The following is a 17,477-nucleotide window of genomic DNA, read 5'->3' as shown; positions in this document are numbered from 1 at the left end:
GACCCTGCTGAGCAGGCTGGCAACTTGGGAGGCACAGACACGTGAGTGCCCCTCCCTCCAGCGCGAGGCCTGAAGTCCCCTCAGCTTTCCTCCTTCTACTCTCCTCTGCCCATCAGAGTCGAGGCTTCTGTCCTCCCTGCACCCACTCCCCGGCCTCCCCGAGCCTCGCACATTCCCGATTGCTCCGGAGTGATTGTCTTCTAACCTCAAGGGCTGAACAGACAAAAGTCCCGACAAGCTGCTCATCCAGGACCCTTTAGTTCTGGCGCTATGGGCAGGCCCAGATTCGATACTGCTTTTTCCATCGTGAGTCAGGCTGAGGCCCACATGGAAGTCACATTAAAAAAAAAACAAAAAACAGTGCCGAGTTGTTAGAATAAACTGGAGCTTCTGTTAGTGGAGTTACTGGTGAAGCCTCCGTTTCCAGTTCTCTGGGCCAGGCTGGACATTGTCTAAGAAGTTCTTGTATCTCACTTTTCACCAAGCTACAAGTGTCAGTTGTCTATTTCTGCCAAGACGCCAACTCCAAATGGTGAAGCAGTCAGCGTCTGACGCGTCCCCCATGCAGGGAATTCTCACAGCTAAAACGCGGAGGCTGTTCTTTACATCTGAGGAAGGCAATGCCTCCTTTCCTATCAGTTGCTTTTAGTTCTTTCCTTTAGGTTAACACAAAAACAACTGTGTTGAGATTTTCTTTTCCTGACCTAACAAGTTAACCTCACAGGATTTTAGTGGAATACTTTTTAAGATTTAAATGCCCTCTACAGTATAGAGCTTATTATCTGCTTTCGCGTTCCTGTTTTTTTTTTTTTTTTTTTTTTCGAGATGGAGTCTCGCTCTGTCACCCAGGCTGGAGTGCAGTGGCGCAATCTCCGCTCACTGCAAGCTCCGCCTCCCAGATTCACGCCATTCTCCTGCCTCAGCCTCCCGAGTAGCTGGGACTACAGGCGCCCACCACCACGCCCAGCGAATTTTTTTATATTTTTAGTAGAGACAGGGTTTCACCATGTTAGCCAGGATGATCTCGATCTCCTGACCTCGTGATCCGCCCGCCTTGGCCTCCCAAAGTGCTAGGATTATAGGTGTGAGCCACTGCGCCCAGCCTCTGTCTTCTTTATGTCCTCCTGGAGTCTGGGGCCTCCACACATTTCATTAAGAGGTGGGCCCCACCTGCAGCCCCAGACCTCTCCTCTGGGAATGTGTTAACACCAGTGCTGGGTAAAACCAGCCGGCTCTCCTCTTCCTTCAGCCTGGGCCCCAGCACAGCACTCAAACTGGGGAAGAGTGATAACTTTTTAAAACCTAGTTTTACAGTTCTGATTAAAGAACTTTTATAAGATTAGACTTCTTTTCAAAAGTAAGATTAGAGAGAAGAGTGTAAAGTTTCAGGACATCTGTGCCTCCCAACCAGGACCTCCAAGAAATGAAAACCAAGGCCTCCCTTTGGAGTCTCTTACTTAGCTTTCCTGAAAATTTAAGCTTATCAGAAGCTCAGGCTGTGCTCACCTCACAGATGGGCACCTAAGGTCACTGTTAGTCGACTCTGCGTTGGAATGTATTTTCTATGGAGACTTCACCTTACATGGCGTTTAGATCTCAGACAAGCCTGTTTCATGGAGAATGGACCTGGGTGTTAGCCTGTGGATGGTTAGCACAGCACCGTGCCTGGAACCCAGATGCCTGCCCCTCAAGGGGTCACAGCATGTGGCATCCCCTCCCCCGCCTGCCAGTGGTCAAGATGGGACCACACAGCTCCTCCCCGTATGATCTGCTTCTCCATTTCTCCAGCCCTTTCTGCTGGGCGTCCCAGTCTCAGGCACTTTCCAGGGCTGGGGATAGAGCCATAGATGGAACAAAGTCCTGCACCCGTGGGTCTTGTGATGACTTGGCAGAGAAAGGCGGTGGACAGATGGGTCTGCACATGTCACAGGAGGACACTGTGCTGACAAGGAGGATGCATCTGGGGACAGATGGAGAAGCACAGGAAAATGGTCGGGACAGCCACACCTCACCCCTCCCATCCTCACGGAGCCTCCTTCCCATGCTTCCATGGAACAGGTTCCTCCCCAGCACTGGCTCCAGCTGGTCTGGCTTCCAGGGCCCCTCCTGCCCAAGTCCCCCAAGGGCTCACTGGTCTCCTCCTTCCAGTCTGCCATTCAGTGTCATCTTATGAGACCTGTCCTGCGGCTCTTCCAAACTGCAGCTCCTCTCCCAGCACCCCAGCCCCCCGGCCTTGCTCTGTTTTCGTATCCCTTATCACTTTCTGACTCGCCTCATAATACCATGTATTTCTGATGTTTATTATTATTTTCTGTCTCCTGCCACTAGAATGTAAGCTGCAAGATCAGGAATCTGTGGCTTAGAGGTGTATCCCACAGCTCTAAAACAGGGCCTGGCTCAAAGGAGGCACTTTATGAATCCCTAGTGAGTGAGTGAATGAATGAGTGAGTGAGTGAATGAGTCAGTGAGTGAGTGAATGAATAAGTGAGGGAGGGAGTGAATGAATGAGTGAGTGAATGAATGAGTGAGTGAGTGAATGAGTAAGGGAGTGAGTGAGTGAATGAGTTAGTGAGTGAATGAGTGAGTTAGTGAGTGAATGAGTGAGTTAGTGAGTGAATGAGTGAGGGAGTGAGTGAATGAGTCAGTGAGTCAATGAGTGAATGAGTGAGGAGTGAATGAATGAGTGAGTGAATCAGTAAAGGAGTGAGCGAGTGAGTTAATGAGTGAGTCAATGAGTGAGGGAGTGAGTGAGTGAGTGATGGAGTGAGTGAGGGAGTGAGTGAGGGAGTGAGGGAGTGAGTGAGTGAGGGAGTGAGTGAGTGAGTGAGGGAGTGAGTGAATGAGTGAGGGAGTGAGTGAATGAGGGAGTGAGTGAATGAGTGAGGGAATGAGAGAATGAGCAAATGAATAAGTGAATGAGTCAGTGAGTCAGCGAATAAGTGAGTGAATGAGTCAGTAACTAAGTCAGTGAGTGAATCAGTGAATGAATGAGTGAGACTCCCAAGACAGGAGTCACAGCTGTCGAGGGAGACTTGCCCCCTCCATTTCCTGGCTCTCACACTCTAGTCCTTCCTCCAAAGACCATGCCTGGGAGAATGGAGAACCAGGATTGCTGGGCTGGGAGGGGGAGCTGCAGGTGGGCAGGGCAGCATCCTGGGATGGGAGACCCTGAGGGCTGCAGCCTGGAGAAAAGAGAAGTCTCTCCACACCGAACCCCCAGGTGACACAGTCCAACACAGAGCACTCAGCCAAGAGTGGAGCCACTCCAAAGTATGCATGGTCCAGAAGGGCTTACGCACTTGCTAAGACAACCTCGTGAGATGCCTGGAATTTTAACAATACGATGGATTTGGAAAACTATGACTAATTAGATTAATGTGCGTTCCAGAATGCTGAGGTCCGGCGAGCTCTGAGCAGAAGCCGCCTTTTTCCTGTGGTGATAAGAGCCTTCTCTACACAGCGCCTCTGCTCAGGGTGCTCTGGTCTCTCTGTGGTTGGAGAGCAAACACAGCCCAAGAAGGTGGCATTTCTGCGTCATTTCAAAGCAATCAGACTAGAATCAGGGCTGAGAAGTTCCTTTTGTTGCTCTTAGCACTTAATTTGATTTTATTTTGACCTTGTTTTCGTTTTGAGAGAGGTCCTTATGATTGATCAGAACCAGGCGTGTTTACTTCATGTCTGTACTTGCCAGAGGAAGGCAGGCAGCAGTGCTAGAGGAATGCCCAGCGCCCTGAATCCACACAGCCCATGAGTGGCAGAGGAGCTCAGAAATGCCACTTTTGCATTAATTCATGCATTTGATAAATAACACTTTGTGCTCACCCTGGTGGTGCACCAGCAAAGTGTCCATGTCCATGACGTAACAGTTGGAAGGCAGAGCCCCGTCCTCCAGCTGCTCACAGACTGAGGAGTCTGCTGTCCCATAACGCCATCATCCACCGATGGAAGAGGTGATGCACAGTGAAAGTGGCCAGCAGAAAGAGAGAGAAATGATGCCTGAAAGAGGGCGAGTGGAATTCACCAGCAGAGGGGCAGAAGGAGGAGAAGAAGGATGCTTCCAGCAAAGATGTGTGGGCATGAAGACACCGTGTTCAGGACACCGTGTAAACTGCAGGCACAGTCCCGCTCTATGATGGTCTTAGAAGCCATCAAGATCTTGCTAGGATGAGTCCAGTGGTCACCCCATCTCAGCTGACCCTCTCTCATGAGTCGAGTTTGCCTGTGTGTTCTCCTGTGTCTGTGGCCCCAGTAGCAGCCCATGTGTCTTCATGGCTAACCTCAAACCCCAGTAACACATCCAGGCAAGCCATCAACCCATTCTTCAGAAAGCAGGGGCTAAAATGCAAGATGTTTAAAGGTATTTATTTAAGAGGTAATTTTACTCCGTGATATATTTGTCCAGATGTGCCCATTCTACTTTTCAGCGGCTCAGGTAACTGAAAACCACAGTTCAGCCTCATTTGCGAGAACTGTTAACACCAAAAGCCATTCCCTCTGCAATGCAGACACTCCTTAATGATGAATGAGAAGACATTTCCTAACCACTAGATTTCTGCCTGGGTACTTCACCCAATGGCTTGCCTCAGGATCCAGCTGGGAAAATATTAGGATATATATTTTGCTTTCTGCTGCTGTCTGTGACCTGATACTGCCAGCAGATCTTTTTATTTTTTTATTTTTTTTTACATAAATACCTGTCATCCCACTGCTGTCCCCAGGGTCTTCAATGGCCTGCTGGAGCAGGACCCATCTGCTGACAGCAAGTGTGGGGACGGTAGAGATGTGGGCTGCTGCCTTTTAACTTAGCTTCAGAGATGAGCAAGTGAACGTCTGCACGGGAGCCGTTCCTTCTGAAGGCCAGCTCTGCTTGACGAGCTGAGTGAGAAGCCACGAGCTAATGATTGACTACAAACCTCTGCAGAGGATACGGCGGAGTCCAGCAGATGGAAGCTGTGTTGGTTTTTCCACCATGGCTGAAGCATGCTGAGAACACAGAATTAGCACAAACCCCAAAAAAGCTTCGTAAAAGTTCATCACTGCAGACAGCACAAGCCAGTCCGAGGACGGCTCCCAGCCCAGCCTGGCGTCCCTTGCAGGGGGACCCAGAGGACTGCAAATATTTTTACAGCCGGTGAATGATGATGCTGGAGACACACAGTCACCAGGGAGAGGGACATCTTTGTTTCCGGAACTCTGTCCAGGGCCTAGACCCTTAGTATTGCACTGACTCTTATTATTACTGTTATTCGTTATTCATCATCAGTACTAGTAACTCATGTTTATGTTCTTTGTACAGTTTGAAACCCTTCCAAGCACATCATTAGCTGTTATGCTGTGAGATGGGAGAAACTTGTAGAGGAGACTGAGGCACAGGACAATGAGAAGCTCAAGGTCGCTCGGTGATCTGGCAGCGCGTGGGGTGTGCCCTGAACTTGGCTGTTGTGTGTCCTGGCGGGAGCAGAGGTTGGGTTCCGGGTCTTCAGGCCACTCTGGTCTTCTTGCCCACAAGTGGAGTAGTTGCAGTATGGCGCAGAGAGTGGTTTGGGGGTTTAGAAGCTGTAGGCTGCAGGTCAGGGCCTCACAGCACAGGTGTCTCCATGCAGCTGTTGCTCCCATTGCCAGCAGCGAGATTTCTGTCCTTTTATTCCTACATTATATACACCAGGGGCACTCCCCCTTCAGGGAACCCAGCAAGGACTCTGTGCAATGAATCATCACCCTTTGGTTTAGCAGCTTTTAAGTCCAGGTGCTTCTTCTGTTGGACCCACCTACAGCCGGGTAAACTGCAGGCACAGTCCCGCTCCATGAGCCACTGACCTGTCACACCCATCGTGACGCTTTGAAAATCATTTAGATTCTTTCTGCGGCACTTTCCATCCTGTGTTCTCTCTGGTCTGCATATTTTTTCATTATTATTTTAGGAATAATCTATAAATGTGCCCTTTGCCTTATTGGAGCGTATTAATTCCAAAATGCCTGAAGCCAAAACTGTCTGCAGAAGGCAGATGTTAGGGTCTGAGACCCCAAACTAGCATGTGTTTCCTATGTCATCACCCAGTCCCCGTTTTCTGTTGCTGTCTCTGTCCTCTTCTCACTTAGCTGAAGGTCTTTAGTATAAATAGAATCCTGATGGGCCTGCTCCGGGCTTCCTCACGTGCGCCTGTTTCCAGTGAAATTCGTTTCAGCACTGTGGCCACACTGCCATTCTCACATCCTGAGACAAATGAGATGATTTTATTTTATTTTATTTTATTTTTTTATTTTTTTATTTTTTTTTTGAGACGGAGTCTCGCTCTGTCACCCAGGCTGGAGTGCAGTGGCGCGATCTCGGCTCACTGCAAGCTCCGCCTCCCGGGTTCACGCCATTCTCCTGCCTCAGCCTCCGGAGTAGCTGGGACTACAGGCGCCCGCCACCACGCCCGGCTAATTTTTTTGTATTTTTAGTAAAGACGGGGTTTCACCGTGGTCTCGATCTCCTGACCTCGTGATCCGCCCGCCTCGGCCTCCCAAAGTGCTGGGATTACAAGCGTGAGCCACCGCGCCCGGCCCAAATGAGATGATTTTAAATGTGCCTGGCGAATTTGATCATGAGACTGCATTTTCTCTCCGTCGGTTTTGGCATGAATTGTCCCAGAGTCTCAGAAAGGGGGGATCCAGGGCAGAATTGCCAGTGTCTGTCTTGTCAAGCTCAGAATCCCAGGTGAGATGCTGCTGCTGTTTCACTCTCAACACAATCCTGCCTACAGTGGTTTACATACAAAGCAAGAGGTGGGATGACTTCTCCCCCAAAGCCTCAAACCCGTTCTTAGGTTTGCACATGGAAAGAAAAGGCATACATAGTAATAACACATATTAGCACCTTCCAAATGTTTACGCAGCATCAGGAAGACATTGACTGGCCTTTAAGATTGCAGCAAGCCTCGAGGAAGCCGTCCAAATGGCCAGAGTGACCGGCTCCAGTTAGCCCTAGGCGGCCCGCACAGAACCTCACTGCCTGGCCCAGACCAGAGTGAAAACGCAGCAGCCTCCAGCAGATGGGGCATGGTGGTCTGGAGGCCCCAATGAACAGGCTGTGTTCAGAGCCACAGTTGGCACACGCACCCATGTCACAGGGTGGACAGTTACCTGAAGGCTCCTGTGGCACAGAAGGAAGGCCCTGGCCCTCAGCAAGCGCTCCGTCCACTCTCACACGCATGCCTCCCTCTGGTCTTGTTGGGGTCTGTGAGCCGAAAGCCTGGGCTCACAGCCGAGGGGTGGAAAGCACGGGGAAAGCAGAGGCAGGCTTCCTCCTGCCGCCGTGTGAGAAGGAGCTATTTGTGTGGTACAAAAGTGCTACGGGACCACCTGGGCTTAGGACCTCCTCACTGGGCATCCCGGGTGACTCCCAGCACCGGGCTAGGCACAGATGGGGCAGAGCACAGGGGAAGTCTGAGCCCAGCCACCAGGCGCAGTGTCCTGGGATGGAGGGAACCGGTACCTGACTTAGCAGCAGATACTTTGTATTAAAGGAGTGGGATGGCCTCAGCCCAGAGGAGGTCACAGCAGTGCCAGTGCTGGGCTGTGAATCTGACTCAGAAGGCAGGAAGGTGACAGCCTCTGGATGTGAGCCTCCCGAGTCAGGGTGGGCAGAGATAGAGCCTGTGCTTTCCTGGACAGCTGTGAAGCGAGGCTGTGGTGCCTGCCCCATCGGTGGACCAGGAGGGAGAACGATGTGGCCTGCAGGAAGCCAGGCGGAGCCTGCAGCCCTGCCACACTGGCGGTTCCATGGGGAGGGGAAGGGGTTCCAAGGACAGTGGCCAGTCACCTCAACATCCAGTCCTCCTCCTTGAAGAAGCTGATTGACGTTACACTTTCAAGAGTTGGAGCAGAAACAAGGCAGGAAGGGTGAGGGAGAGAGAAGGAAGCAGGCAGGGCCAGGGTCTCCCACCTTCAGCCTGGGTGGCACCTGCACGATGCTGTGTGGTGGGGCTGCTATGGGTGGCTGGGTTCTGCACACCCTGGCCTCCACCCCCTGGGAGCCTGCAGCGGTCACACAGGTGTGGCAGCCAGCAGTGTCTTTGGGCACTGCCAAATGTCCCAGTGGGGGCAAAACCCCTCCATGAAGAAGCACTGGGCACCAGGCTCTGGGGATGGTTTTATGAGAGGCTGTGGCAGGGCAGGGCAGGGCAGGGGTGGGCAAGATGGGTCCCCGGGACGATGGAGGAAGAGCTGGCGTGGCGGAGAGGAGCTAGAGGGGCCATGTGGGCCCCTGCTTTCCAGAGGTAAACACTTCACACTAGAATTAATACATGACAACCAGTTTTGTATTTTATTTTGTTTTTAACAGAAATATCTTATGTAAATAAATTCCTCCTCATAATAAAAGTAGGAGGCTTGGCTCTGTGCTGGATAGAGCTAGCATACGCTCTCTCTCTTTCTTACCCCCTCCCCTCCCCCATCTCTCCCCCACTCCCCTCCATCTCTTTCTCCCGCCCCCCTTCTGTCTCTCCCCCTCTCTCCCCATCTCTCTCTCTCTCTCTCCCCTTTTCTCCCCATCTCTCTCCCTCTCTCTTATCCCCCTCCCCATCCCCCTCCCCCTCAGCACACTGGCATGGCCCGTGCCTTCTGTCATCAGGGTGATTTGACTAAACCCAGCATCCTCTACTGAATCTGCCCAGAGGTCCCTCAGCCTTCCGGTCAGGCCTCAGGCCCCAGCCCTCCCTCCAGTGGCCCTCCCCCTCCACACTTCTCTCAGCACTGGGCTCCCCCAGCTCCCTCCGTCTAAGCACCACCTGCACCATCACCCGCCTGAGGACCACGCCAGGTTCCAGATACCTGTGTGTTCTTTCTTTACATTGAATTCCCAACAGAATGCGTTGTTGCCCTAGAGGATTGAAAACAACACATCTCAGCTGTGGAAAGCATCGTCAGGCAGGCAGCTCTGAGACCGGAGCACGGAGGGCTGTGGACTTTCTGTGCCTTCTGTCCAAGGTCTTGTTGGGGAAATAAGTTTGGGCCCAGAGGGGGCCCTGGGAAGGGCTGGTTCTCTGCAGATGCAGGCATCCTCCTGTCAAGGAGCCTGGGCGCCCTCATTCTGACACCCAAGGCAGGTTTCTGGCAGAGGTGCCAAGGCCCCCAGAGCACAGGCCCTGAGACACTGGCAAGAGAGCACCCTGGGGTGGCTCTGGGTTGGCGGTTTTTGCAGTGTCCCGCAGAGCTGAAGTTCCATGATGCTGGCCCCAAAGTCCCAGGGCAGGGAGGAGAGAGCCACATGGCCTCTTCACTGCCGTCCCCAGTGGGGGCAAGTGGTGGCTGTCCTGTATGATTTTACTTGGAAAAGAAGATTCTACTACCAAGAAGAAGCTAGAAAAATATTGCCCTAAAATGAAGAACACTTAGCATGTCCCCAAACCCTCATACCTCAAGCTATGCCTTTTCTATATCTTTCTATAATACATAGTTATTATATATGCCATATTATCTATAATACTACACATATTAATATATTTTATGTCATCTATATTTCAGAGTATTTAGAAATCCCTTGTAATCCACAAGGCCGATGCAGTCTGTGATAAGAACGTCCTTCTCTGTCCGCAGTGTTCTGTGGCAATGTCTGTGCATCCTCAGCGCCCTGTCTTTCTTTCCTTGTATTAATAGACGCTGTACCGGAAGGAGATCAAGCCACCATTCAAACCAGCAGTGGGCAGGCCTGAGGACACCTTCCACTTCGACCCCGAGTTCACAGCACGGACGCCCACAGGTGTGTGCCACAGTGGTTCCCTCTATCGGTGGCTTCTCCCACCTCACCCCTTAGGGACAGATATCTAGGAACAAGAGATTCCCATGCTTAAGAATTCTTTTCATGCAAAATAACTGTCCATTCTGTTTGGGTTTTTTGTTGTTGTTTTCTCTGCTCAGTGATAAAGGTTTAAGTGATAGCCCCAATTCTCTGTTCTTCCCTACATAACCTCCACCTTGGAAATGATGAAGGTGTCCTATGGATTCTCTTATTCCAAGTCACCGGTCCAATTACTTCCTGTGTCAGAGAGACACACAGCAACAGCAAGAAAAGAAACTGGAGGCAGTTAAAATCCCTCTTTCAATTAAAGTGCATTTACGGAGAGGGAAGGCGGTCAGTTATGTCTGTAGATTTGTGAGCTATAGATATTATTCATGCAAAAAACAGAAACCCATTTGAAAAGTTGTATCGACTACTAAACAGCATAGCAATTGGATGCATAAATTTGGTCTCCTGGTGTGTCTGAAATTACTCTTGGGGTCTAGCAAATTTCATCAGAACTGGTCAGCTCCCTTTGAAAGTTATCTTTTTGGGATATTAATGAATTAAAGTTTGCTTTTTTATATGTGGTAATTATCCTGCTCTGATAGGGCTGTCATAACAAAATACTACAGACTGGGTGGTTTAAACAACAGTCATTTATTTTCTCACAGTCTGGAGGCTGGAAGTCCAAGTTCAAGGTACCGACAGGGTTGGTTCCTGGTGAGGGCTCTCGCCTTGACTTGCAGACGGCTGCATTCTTGCTGTGTCCCCACGTGGCCTTTCTTCTCTGTGTGCAAAGACAGCAAGATTGAGCTCTGGTGTCTCTCTGTCTTCTTATAAGGACACTAGTCCTCTTGGATTAGGGCCCCACACTTTTATCCTCATTTAACTTCAATTATTCTCTTAAAGGCCTGTATTAGTCTGTTTTCATGCTGCTGATAAAGACATACGTGAGACTGGGCAATTTACAAAAGAAAGAAGTTTAATGAATTTACAGTTCCACATGGCTGAGGAAGCCTCACAATCATGGTGGAAGGCAAGTAGGAGCAAGCCCCATCTTACATGGATGGCAGCAGGCAAAGAGAGAGCTTGTGCAGGGGAACTCCCATTTTTAAAACTCTCAGATCTCATGAGACTCATTGACCATCATGAGAACAGCACAGGAAAGACCCACCCCCATGATTCAGTCATCTCCCACCAGGTCCCTCCCACAACACGTGGGAATTATGGGGGCTACAAGATGAGATTTGGGTAGGGACACAGAGCCTGAGATTTGGGTGGGGACACACAGCCAAACCATATCAAGGCCCTGTCTCCAAATACAGTTACACTTGGGGGTAGGGCCTTAACATTTGAATTTGGGAAGGACATAATTCAGTCCATAACACTAACAGTATGCTGGTTATGTACAAGACCATCCACAAGCTCCTTCTGTAGACATAAGCGGGACAAGTCCAGGGAGCTGGTGGTTGGCCAGGCTGCATCTTGGATCTACAGGGATTCACTGTATTTTTTCTCACTGCTTTTGAATCTGAAATTTTCTTATTTTTTAAAAGATAATCAGGAAACAAATAGATGGTCAACCACAAAATGTCAAGTAGATGAAGTTAGAGAATCCACTTTGTTCCTCCAGATTCAGGCTGTTGGTGAAATCCCTGTTTCCCATACCCAGATGAACACATTGAGGAGGGTGTGAGCTTGTGCAGATAGGGAGGGTTGTGGGGCTTTTAGTGGGACTTTTGATGGGCCGAGGCCAGCTCCTGACCCAGGCCACATTGGTACCAAGAACAGGAAGAAAGCTGATTCTGTGCACTGTAAACTAGGGAGTCATGCCACCAACTGCTCAGTTACTTGTTTTGGGTCATCCTGCAGTCCCCAGGTACAATTAAAACTATCATTATAGCTTTGGTTCATCACTGATTCATGATGTAATGAGGCTGCCTTGGAGAACACTTCTAGGTCTGCTCTCTCCAGTAAGTGACTGTGGGATTTTCACCTCACCCCATTCTCAGCTTCCTTAGAAAGTATTTGTGTGCTGGGGTTAGTCCTTCCCATTGACAAAATTAACCCAGTTCACAGAACAGGATTACTTTTCAGTTTCTGAGTTTGGAAAGATGGGGAAGGATTTGGGGATTCCATCCTGGCTCTGCCCACAGGTCACCCAAGCAAGTCATGATATTTCTCCACCTATTGTTGGCCTGAATGTAAAAGGAGCTCGGAGGCAATTAGGTCTGACCACGAGATTGTTGTCCCTGAGTCCACAAGGACCATAAGGTCCCTAACAGAATGCGCACACGTCCTTGTGAGGTGCCAACATGTGGGGCTGTGTGTTTAAAATGTGGAAAGAAAGTCTATGTTTGTGCTGCTTGGTAAGAAAATGTTAATACAGTCAATTCTAATATTCACATGGACATGCCTTTTATCTTATCCGTGAAGAATTTAAACCCCAACCTAGTTGGCCAGTGGAACCAGAAGCTTTTTTTGAGCATTTAGAGAATTCCATTGTATTTTAATAATAGCCAAAGGAAAACATAATTAGATACAATGTACTCCAGGGCTATTCAGAATTGGCTTTTTTATTCCTTAGTGTTTCCAGTTCTCCAATCAGTTTCACTTCATCACACCACAGTTTGCCTTTGAGGTAGGTAGTAATTGAAGGGCTAAAGACACATTAAACTCATTCTGATTTGTATAGGAGAGTAGGATTTTCTAAGCATGTGAGCTGAGTGCATGGCTGGGTGAAGGAGCAGCTGTAGAAATGTGACTCTGAAGCAGCGGATCCTGGACGCGCAGTGGGAATTTCTTGTAGTTAGGCTTTCAGTCTCTTCTGAAACTTCAGCCAGTGCTCAAGCTGGTTTCTATTCCCTGATCACATATTGGCTGCCCACTGGCGTATGCTGCTTAGCCGGAAATGCCAATCTAAGATTTAAAACCGATCAGGCAGACTCCACAAATCAGGAAATACCCACAGGACCATGAGAGGTTGTTTGTAATTACTGTAGTTCTACATCTCCTTTTATCTAACTCACATTTTTGCTCTTCTTAAATACTGTGCTGAAAATCAGCATCCCCCAGGTGATTATAAAGTACTTTAAATTCTATTTAGGCCACCCGTCATTTCCTTACTAGCTAGCCACACCGACCAAATGTCAGCCTCTTAACTTTTGGTGGAGGCCCACTTGGCCTTCAGTAAATTGCTGTTACTCTTACCCTTTCCGCAGCCTCTCCTTGGTCTGTGTGAGGAGAGGCATCGGTTCTCTGGCCACGGAAGGTTGTGGCTGTGTCTTCCATGCCTCTTGGTTGGTTAGAAGACATTGCTTATTGGAATTACAGATTTTCCATTCACCAGTGAAACTGTCTGTCAAGCTAACATGGCCTGTGCCCCCACCCCCGCACACACTCCTCCACAGGCTGTAAATTAGACTCCCAATCCTTGCTCAGCACTTCACACTCGTGTGGCTCCTGCGGATTCCCTAGAATCAGCTCAAGCTCTGAGTAAATCCCTAAGGGAGGACATTCAAATGCCTCCAGGTTTGAAGATTTCTTAAACCATGATGTAGCCATGTGTGTGTCATTTTTCTGGGGGAGAATCTGCGGCCCGTGGTAGCTCAGGGGATCTTTGGGAGGAAGCAGACCTCAAAGCCAGACTTTGTGCAGAGAGCAAACCCCGTGTAGCAGGAGCACCTCCTCCTCGAGCGGCTCCGTGTGCCCGGAAGCAGAGCCGCTCAGAAAGCCCCGAGCTTCTCTGCCGGGTCGCACTGCAGAATTTCCGTTTCTAAAAACCACTCAGTGTACCTTTGGTTTTTTAACAATGCTTCGCTAGTCTGGCGCCTTGGAAGTTTATTTCCAAACACAGCCAACTCTGGTCACATTAGTCCAGGGGTCGTGTGGGCATCTACCTGGGATGACTGTGAAGGCCCCTTTGTTGGACCCTTTGAGGGCCGACACCTGGCTCTGGCTGCCTCTTGGTTCAGGACACTGAAGATGAGCCAGGGTCCATGAAGTTTCCTACCCCGGGAAGAGCACCAGTGGGATGCTGCGTTGTCCAGCTGCCCACGGCCTGGCCCCCACTGGCACCAGAGGCCTACGCGGCTTGGGGCCTGGCTCCTGGGCTTCAGAGCGGCTGCCCTCATAACTGTTGTCCCCAAAATGTGATGCCAAGAAACAAAAAACATGTTCTCTGCAGCTGCCTCCCACCCCCACACACCTGCCGCACTGTGTGGAGATAAAACTGAGAACTAGGTGCACTTTTTTCCTTTCAAAGTACAGCACCTAAACAGAGGAGTGGGGGAAGAAGTGCTAAGAGACAAAGGCCTGCGGGTAGAGAATTCTAGAATATACAAATACACACACACCTGTACATACATGGAGTCTTAAAAGATATATAAATAAGAATGTTTAAATTTGTACATATGTGTGTTTTCAGGAAAAATTACGTATTATATTTCCATATATTATAAATTTACGTATTATATAATGTATTATAGTATTCTATTTTAGTGTAATATATATTCTATTTTAATATATTAATCTATTCTATTATCCTATTTTTATATATATTAAAATATATTTAATTTTTTAAATAATGTCTGGGTTCTTCGTATTGTTCAACAGCTTTTTGCTTTTTTTGAATTTGACAAACGATTAGGAAGCCACGTCTCTGTCAGTCCATGCAACTGTGGCTCCTTCTGATGGCCCTGGTCTCGCTGGCAGGACTCACACAGCAATGATCACAAAGCATCCTGGTCCAGATGGGCCACTGTTCACCATGACCATGACTGTCTTAGTGAGGAGTAGTTAGTGTCTCCTTTTTCTTTTCAATGAAAAGTCGTTTCACTGAAACAGACTTTTTCTACATTTATGTCTAAGTACTTTGGGATTTTTTCGTTTGCTTGTTTTTTTATTTTGTTTTGTTTTTTTGAGACAGAGTCTCGCTCTGTCACCCAGGCTAGAGTGCAGTGGCGCGATCTTGGCTCACTGCAACCTCCACCTCCCAGGTTCAAGCGATTCTCCTGCCTCAGCCTCCTGAGTAGCTCGGATTACAGGCTCGTGCCACCACACCTGGCTAATTTTTGTGTTTTTAATAGAGACAGGGCTTCGCCATGTTGGTCAGGCTGGTCGTGAACTCCTGACCTCGTGAACTGCCCACCTCAGCCTCCCAAAGTGCTGAGATTACACATGTGATCCACTGCGCCCAGCCTGTTTTATATTTTATTTCTGTAAATGTCAGAGGTACAGATGTAGTTTTGTTCATGGGTAGAGTGCATAGTGGTGAGGCCTGGGCTTTTAGTGTAACCATCACCTGAGAAGTGTTCATTTTACCCATTAAGTAATTTCTCATCCCTCGCCTTCTCCCACCCTTCCACGTCTCCATTCTCTATCCCAACACACTCGACGTCCACATGCGGACATTATTTAGCACCCACTTATGAGTGAGAACATGCGATGTTTGACTTTCCATGTGTGAGTTGTTTCACTTAAAATAATGGCCTTCTTTTCCATCCATGTTGCTGCAAAAGACATGATTTCATTCTTTTTTATGACTAAATAGTATTCCATTGTGTGTATGTACCACATTTTGTCTACCCAATCACCTGTTGATGGACACTTAGGTTGATTCCATGACTTTGCGATTGTGAATAGTGCTTCAGTAAGCTTCCAAGTGCAGGTATCTTTTTGAGACAATGATTTCTTTTCCTCTGGGCAATGCCCAGCAGTGGGATTGCTGCATCGAATGTAGTTCCATTTAGTTCTTTGAGAAATTTCCATACTGTTTTTCATGGAGGTTGTACTAATTTACTTTCCCACCACCTTTCTCCACATCCTCACCAACATCTGTTATTTTTTTGACTTTTTAGTAATAGCCATTCTGACTGAAGTAAGATGATATCTCATTGTGGTTTTCATTTGTATTTATCTGATGATTAGCGATCTTGAGCATTTTTTATATGTTGTTTGGCCATCTGTATGTCTTCTTTATGTCTTCTTTTGAAAAATGTCTATTTGTGTCCTCTGGTCAATTTTTAATGGGGTTGTTTTGTTATTGTTGTTGAGTTGTTTGAGTTCCTTGTAAATTCTAGATATTACTCCCCTGTCAGTTGCATAGTTTGCAAATATTTTCTCCCATTCTTCAGGTTGTCTGTTCATTCTGTTGATGATTTCTTATGCTGGTCTTAAAGCCTTTTTTTTGTGTGTGTGTGATGGAGTCTCATTCTGTCACCCAGGCTGGAGCGCACTGGCGCCATCTCGGCTCACTGCAACCTCCGCCTCCTGGGTTCATGCAATTCTCCTGCCTCAGCCTCCCAAGTAGCTGGGATTACAGGCATGCACCACCACACCTGGCTAATTTTTTTTGTATTTTTAGTAGAGACGGGGTTTCACTATGTTGGCCAGACTGGTCTCGAACTCCTGACCTCGTGATCCACCTGCCTTAGCCTCCCAAAGTGCTGGGATTACAGGTGTGAGCCACTGCGCCTAGCCCTTAAAAGACTTTTGAAGTCTTTGGCTAGACCCATGTCCTAAAGAGTTTTCTCTAGGATTTATTCTAGTATTTTCATTGTTTCAGGTCTTTCATCACTTAAGTCTTTAATCTCTTAGTTGATATCTTTAATATTTAAGTCTTTAATCTCTTAGTTTGTATATGGTGAGACACAGGGGTCCAGTTTCATTCTTTTGCTTATGACAAACTAATTTTCCCAGTATCATTTATTGAAAAGAGTGTCTTTTCCCCACAACGTTTTTGTCAACTTTGTATGTGGCTTTATTTCTAGGTTTTCTATTCTGTTCCATTGATCTGTGTGTCTATCTTTATACCAGTACCATGCTATTTTAGTTACTATCTCCTTGTGATATAATTGAAGTCAGGTAACGTGATGCTTCTAGTTCTAGCTTTGTTCCTTTTGCTTAAAATTGCTTTGGCTATTCAGGCTCTTTATTGGTTCCATGTTAAATTTAGGATTGTTTTTTCTAATTCTGTGAAAAATGACGTTGGTTTTTTGATAGAGATTGCATTGAATCTGTAGATTGCTTTGGGTGATATGTTCATTTTAATGATATTAATTCTTCTGATTCATGAGCATGTGATGTTTTTCCATTTGTTTGTGTCATCTACAATTTGTCATTATTACTGTGCACTTTTGAAAGTAATTCTGTAGAATTACCTTCAAAATTTTTAATTTTGAAATTTTAAAGTTGGCTTTAAAAGTTGCCAGTTGACTTTCCAAAAGATTATGCCAGTTATGCTCCCTCCTACAATTGTAAGTGTCCACCCCCTAGCCAAACCCAGATGTGATTGATTTCTTTCATTTTTGTTAATTCATTAGGCAAAAGTGTTATCCTATTTAAATATGTGTATGTTTACTCCTTAGAGAGATTGGGCATCTTTTCATGCCTATGGTAGCTATCAAAATTCCTTCCTTTGAGTATTTTGCTCTTTTCTCATTGATCTCTGAGAGCTTTTGGGCAATAGAGAGTTTAACCTCTCATCTGTTATGTATGATGCAGATTTTTTTTCCCCACGAGGCATTTCTCCTTTTGTTTTTCTTAATGATAAACTTGAAATGGGATCAATCTCACAGCAGTCATGCTTTTGAACACAGATCTTACAGAGATCAGAAAAATCTTAATGGAAGGGAATTACTCCTTTTGTACTATGCCTTGCTGTGGACAGGAGAAATGTTGCCCAAATGTCCTTGAAGAGCAGAGCACATGCATA

At 47.5% G+C, this 17,477-nt stretch overlaps 1 protein-coding gene across 8 annotated transcripts in view; it reads left to right on the top strand.

Annotated features, from left to right (window-relative positions):
• RPS6KA2 (ribosomal protein S6 kinase A2) overlaps positions 1 to 17,477 on the top strand; it is a 451,644-nt gene that overhangs the window by 395,694 nt on the left and 38,473 nt on the right. For all 8 annotated transcript variants that reach the window (XM_063623636.1, XM_063623635.1, XM_055269515.2 and 5 more), the window contains one exon: positions 9,640 to 9,742. In XM_063623636.1, coding sequence (XP_063479706.1) covers positions 9,640 to 9,742 — 103 coding nt within the window. The remainder of the gene's footprint in view (positions 1 to 9,639; positions 9,743 to 17,477) is intronic.

Source organism: Symphalangus syndactylus, chromosome 2 (assembly GCF_028878055.3).
Source record: "Symphalangus syndactylus isolate Jambi chromosome 2, NHGRI_mSymSyn1-v2.1_pri, whole genome shotgun sequence".
Classification (NCBI taxonomy): Eukaryota; Metazoa; Chordata; class Mammalia; order Primates; family Hylobatidae; genus Symphalangus; species Symphalangus syndactylus.
The sequence above is the reverse complement of the archived record's forward strand: the minus strand, read 5'-3'. Positions and strand labels throughout refer to the sequence as shown.